The sequence below is a fragment of the Podarcis tiliguerta genome (genome assembly GCF_965153285.1).
Source record: "Podarcis tiliguerta genome assembly, chromosome: 1".
Lineage (NCBI taxonomy): Eukaryota > Metazoa > Chordata > Lepidosauria > Squamata > Lacertidae > Podarcis > Podarcis tiliguerta.
In genome coordinates this window covers 119,507,613-119,513,612 of record NC_139534.1, presented here as the reverse complement: position 1 = coordinate 119,513,612, position 6,000 = coordinate 119,507,613, and the positions used below count along the sequence as shown (strand labels likewise).

General features: G+C 40.8%; 1 protein-coding gene across 1 annotated transcript in view; it reads right to left on the bottom strand.

The window, feature by feature from the left end:
* Positions 1-4,221: 4,221 nt before the first annotated feature.
* Positions 4,222-6,000, bottom strand: part of WDR20 (WD repeat domain 20) — a 52,683-nt gene continuing 50,904 nt past the window's right edge. Inside the window, exon 4 of the mRNA XM_083436890.1 lies at positions 4,222-5,040. Within this exon, the coding sequence (XP_083293016.1) occupies positions 4,987-5,040 (54 nt within the window). The 3' untranslated portion in view covers positions 4,222-4,986. The remainder of the gene's footprint in view (positions 5,041-6,000) is intronic.

The following is a 6,000-nucleotide window of genomic DNA, read 5'->3' as shown; positions in this document are numbered from 1 at the left end:
TTTGTGTTGAAACTGAATTTGTGTATTTTTGTAAATGTGACTGTGGAGATATAGATTGAAGCAGCGGGGAAGGTGTTTTGGTAGTTTCAAAACCCGAGTCTACTTAGTGTCTTCTGGAGTATGTTACATCTGATTTGAGTGCAATCTTGTGTAAAGATTTATTTTCCAAATTATGTAAATGGGCAGATTTTCTCTGCATGCGTCGTTCGTAAGATCAGGTTAGTCTTGCTGTTGCTCTCCCAACATATTCCTGTAGCACGGAAGCTTAAACAGCATGAGCATGCTTTATCAGTTAAAATACGATTTGTCACATGCTCAATACAATTTCACTTCAAAGAACACATTGTGCATTTGTGCTAGAAGAGCCAATAATATCTGAAAGTCTAATTTTGTGGGGGAGGGGCCTTGTCTCTGCCAGGGACAAGAAGATTCTTAAGTCGCTTTCAGAATGACCGTTTAAATGAAAAATAAAAACGCCATTTTATTAAAATACAGGGTTTTGAAATGGTACTCTCAAGGTTTGTTATGTTCTACCCTTTTGGAATGAAATCCACTTCTATAACAACCTCTCTCTAACAAGGAAAGTAGTTTGTGTATTACTGGTACAACTAATTGTATAAATAAATTTATGACCATCATCCAAAACATCAGATTCCCCAAAATATAGAGGTGAACACCTATCCTAGAAGGGAAGTCAATGATACAATGGGGTTTTTTTTTAATCAGTAATGCTAGCGGATAGGTAGATAGTACAAAAATAAGTGAGACCTGACCTTACCTTAAATAATGAAAGTTGTACGGTAATTGGATTTTCCCTCCAGAAAAGCCACAGATGTGTTCAAGGGAAGCATGAACCAGAACACAGTCATGTAGCTTCTATACCGCTAAAACGTTGCATTTCTTCCATGTACGAGGGCAACAACTCTTTAACAATATTGCAGTTTCATCCAAGTACCTATTGCATGGCAAAAGCTTCCAATCTTGCTACCAGCGCAAGCGAAAAGTATCTTTAAGCATCTTCAAACACAAGCATTTCTCAAGTGTTATTGACTTCATTCAGATCCAGAAAGTTAAGTGCAAATTCATGGAGCAAGTTCCTTTTTTAAAAAAAATTACAGACATCCACCGTTGGGGGAAGTGAAGCAAAGGATCCTAAATACTGTGCTGATTAGTTTACATGCCAAATACATGAAAGGCTATTAATCTCAGGATCTCCCACCCACACTGATTTTTGCATGGCATCGTAAACTGGTTCTGGGATTTATCCCATTCCACCCCACTTCTGAGGTGGACTTACCTGGCAGGTGCTTTTGGGAAGAGTAGAGGCAGCTCAGAAGACGTGCTGCTTCTAGGTACCTATTGGCAAGTAAGTTAAGAGTGCAGTGCAGACACATTCTCTACACGTCAGTTCTGGCATACTTTCTTCCTGCATCATCAAGGTAACATAAGTAACCTGGGGGGGGGGGGTGTCACACCAGAACCCTTGAAAGGCACAAAAGGTAGCCAAGGACTGGATTGTTCTGTTGTTTTAGTGTTTACATGCAAGTGGGAAATGTCAGGTTTCAGCTTTGAAATCAATGCTGGCTCTTTTTCATTTGAAGTTTGTAACTCATATAGCTGATGTGGTCTAATCTCACCAGTGGCGTAGCGTGGGGGTGCAGGGGGGGCCGGCCGCACTGGGCGCAACATCTGGGGGGGCGCGCTCGCACTCGCAGCTCTCTGCCCCTACCTGGCTCACTCACTCTCATTGCAGTGCTGGCTGTGCGAATCCGATCCGAGCCGCCGGGTCGCCACCCACTGTGGAGGGGAGGGTGCCAGGCGTGCGGTGCAGTGCAGAGAGAGAGCGAGGAACTATCTGGGGGAGGGACAGTGCAGCGGGGGGGGGCGCAAATTACTTGCCTTGCCCCGGGTGCTGACAACCCACGCTACGCCACTGAATCTCACAAGCCAGAGAGGGAGCTGCATGCAAGTTCCGAGTCAAGGGATGGGGCTTCAGAACCCCTCAAAGCTGCTTGAGCTGACCCACAACTAGCAGAAGCGAAATGTCATTCATCCAAAGCAAGCAAAAATACCTAAGTTTGCCCACTTTTTGCTGGTCTCAATTCAGCTTTTCTCCCTTGGGAGTATGTTTTGTCACAGCTGTTCTATTGAAGCCTCCAGAGCTGTCATATGACAACTACCACCAGCTGGGAGGGGCAGAGACTTCTTGCACAGCCCTCTAGAAACTCGCAACTGTCAAGCCACATGGGTTTCATGCATTCTGAAGTAAAGCTATGCTCCCAACTCGCATTTGAACTTGAATCCCGCCATAGAAGTAACTTGTTCATTATAGTTCTGCCTCTTCGTGATTCAGGCTTTAATCCAAATTCTACTTACCTGGGAGTAGGCCCTATTTAAGTCAATATGAGTGACTTGTGAGCAGTGGCGTAGTGTGGGGGGTGCCGGCCGCACCGGGCGCAACATCTGGGGGTTAGGGTTAGGGGGCGCAAATCCACGGGTTAGGGGGCGCAGATCCACGGGTTAGGGGGCACAAATTACTTGCCTTGCCCCGGGTGCTGACAACCCACGCTTCGCCACTGCTTGTGAGTAGACATGGTTATGAGTGCAGCATTAGTCACATCGGAGGAGCAATACTCTGGTGAACAGGTCATGAAGTTACTACTCAAGTGTTTCTTCCTCATATATTTAAGTGAAATTGTATATACACATACTAACCAATGTGGAAGTTATACCAGGTGGGGCTGCCAGTGCAACTCTGCTTGCTACTGGGGCTTTGCAAATATTTGCATATATTTAAAAGGTTAAGACTGCAAATACTTCCCTGTACAAATAAGAGCCTATGCAAGTCACCAGGTAGGGAATCTGTTTTCTTCTTCTTCTTCCCTTTTCAGACCACCACAAATGAACAAGAAAGACAGGGAGGCTTTGAAACATTTTTGAGTGTCTTAGTGCTGCTGTTACCCTCTTTCAAACTAATTAATACTTGTCTTGATTACATGCCAGAGCAGTCCTTTCGAAAAGCGGAAGGCTTTCCCCTATTCGTTTATATAGCCTGTCATTCCTCCATGATCCGATTTTGAAACATGCTGTTCAAAAAAGTGATTCGCACCACTTTGAGAAGCATGGACTGACAGAGTTAGATCTAGCTGCAGAGTTTTGAATGTAACAGGCAATATGAGTAGCTAGCTGCCTGCCTGCCTGCCCACACCCATCCAAATATATAAAAAGCTATCTTTGAAGACCAGAGCTTTTAAACACAGGTGAATATGCCTAAATGTGTTATGTTTGGGGACCAGATTTTGTTTTTGTTTTTGTGAGGAGGCATTAAAACTTGTCATGTTACTAGATATGTTTGGGGGGGGGGGAATAAGAAGACTACTTTAACTCAAAAAGTTAAAAAGGTGAGGCTTTCACTATCAGGAAAATAATACCCAGCCCTCATAGATCCTGGTATCAAGCAGACAGCATTTTCTTCAATGAATATTAATAACAATAGCAATAATCTATTACTTATACCCCGCCCATCCGGCTGGGTTTCCGCAACTACTCTGGGCGGCTTCCAACAGGAGATTAAAAATACATTAAAACATCGAACATTTAAAAAACCGCCCTAAACTGGGCTGCCTTCAGGTGTCTTCTAAACGTCATAGTTGTTTATTCCTTTGACATCTGATGGGAGGGCGTTCTACAGGTTGGGAACCACTACCAGTGAAGAACTGAATTGAAATCTAGTGTCTTTATACTGTTCAAAATCAGTTTAATACTAACTAAGCAGCAGTTAGACTTTGTAGGCTGTCAAATCTCTCCTCCAACAGAAGACATGTCTTTTTCTGGAAAATAAACTGTATAGTTTGACACATTATTCTATTGTATCAACCTATTTCACTGTATTGCTCTTACACTGAATATTAAATCAACATTTAAAATTATGCTAGCCTTAAAATATGCTACATTGCATTTCTAATATATAAAAATGGATAGTCCTACTGTTAAGTGGCTAATCTTGATTAGAAAATTAGACTAATTTTAAGAATTGATGTAGTGTTTAGAATATAGTGGGGAATTATTATGTCTTATAACAAAGGGCAAGCTTGGTTAAATAGGTAGTGAATCCAACCTGAGTGTTTTCAAAATGAATATGCCCTGCATGTCCACGCCAATATTACATTCAAAAAAGATTACATCACAGTTGATTTAATTTAAACAGAACATAAACAAAACTGCATATTCAAGATAGTTTAATATGTATTTTCTGAATTAGAAATATCACTTTCCTAAATGAAAATTACTAGTGTAATGACTCATTTCTCCCCCGATCACTGAATTACATTATTTACACATATAATACAGATTGATTGTAGCTCAAAACATTATTAAAATAAAATGTTTAATAGATACAAAGGATCTCTTTCCCCATAACATAGCTTTAGAGGGTGTCCAAACACCCATTTAAAAGTAATTTTCTACTAGCATTAAGCTATTTAAGTGCAAACAATCTTTTTTGGGGGGGAGGGGGGAACCTCTATGATTGCAGCATCCATCTTCCTGAATTACATTTATGAAGCCAGAAAGTAATGACTTTCATTTCCCATGAGAGCATTCTAGACTAACCATTGCTGGATAAAAAAAAAATCAGTGCAAAAAACCCCAACAATGAAGTTCTAATTTATATAACCATTAAACTTATTCAGATTTAACAAACATTTTGTTTTACAGAGAAACTGGAAAAGTTATACTATTTTTAACTGCAACACCAAAAGAAGTATTTTTAGCAAAATCCTTCTTTCAGCCATCAGCCTAAATATTAGCTGTAAAAAGAATTCATTACATTATTATTTTTGTAAAACACTATGTGATTCACATAACTCCAAGTTTACACTCTGCCTTTAAGAATTTGTGGTGCTCCCTGGCTGAACAGCAGCTCCTGGTTCCATTGCCATTACTTCTTGTTCTGTGTTCAAAGATTTGCTAGCAGAAATGTGATGGCTATACTACAGTTCCACTTGGAGAATTGGCCTGGTTTTGGGATGGCAATAAACCCTGCAAACAAAGCAATTTGCATTAATCCAGCAAGAGAACCCAGCATTTAGTTTTCTAAACAGTTCTATATATATCTGTAGACTTTCAATGCACAGTGGCATTTGCATATTATGACTTCAAAGTGATAGATCACATTGTTCGAACGTCTTAACATGAACGATTTCGCTCTTTATGTAGCAGTTTAGTTCAAAGTAACTTATAAGATGTAGATCATAATTAGAATTCCAGGGGTGTAGCAGCTGTAATATGTTCCAGCAAGGAAGGAATATGGTTGCTGCTTTAAAATGAACGTGAAGTATCCTGATAAAACTTGACGAAGTGGGTTTTAGTCCACAGAAGCTTATACCATAGTATGTATTCATTTTTAATAGGCCCCAGGAATCTTGATTATGACCGTAGTACGATTAGATTTTAGCTCATGTCTTGCAAAACCTAAGCTATCCTATTAAAAACATAAAAGTCAGTGAGCTACAGGGCACATTTGTGCCACAAGTCTTTTACCAGGAGGTTACGATCAACATGTATCTCTCCCTGCTGTATGCACCTTGCAACCATAAGACGCAAGTATTCCTGAAGGGCTCTTCAGCCAGATGTTTCAAAGTGCAACCTGGAGCCCCTCTCAACCACTGTATCTATGCCAAGGAAAGATGCTGTAGCCTATTGTTTCTTGGATGCAGAACTGCTGGTTTGGGGGGGGGGAATTACCCTGCTTTTTCAAATGATGTAATGGACCCTTCCCAGCCTGTGGATCTGCCAAGCCAACAGAACCAATGTTGCTATGTCAGACATAGACATCACAGGGAAGCAACCCTTTAATAGGAAATCATTTCACCTCTAATGAAACCCACAAACGGAACACTAACAAGCAACTGCAGCCAGTGGTTGCGCTTGCAGTGAACTCTCACGTTTCCAATTAGCATTTTTTTAAAACTGAGTTTTAAACAATGGGAAATGCTCGTT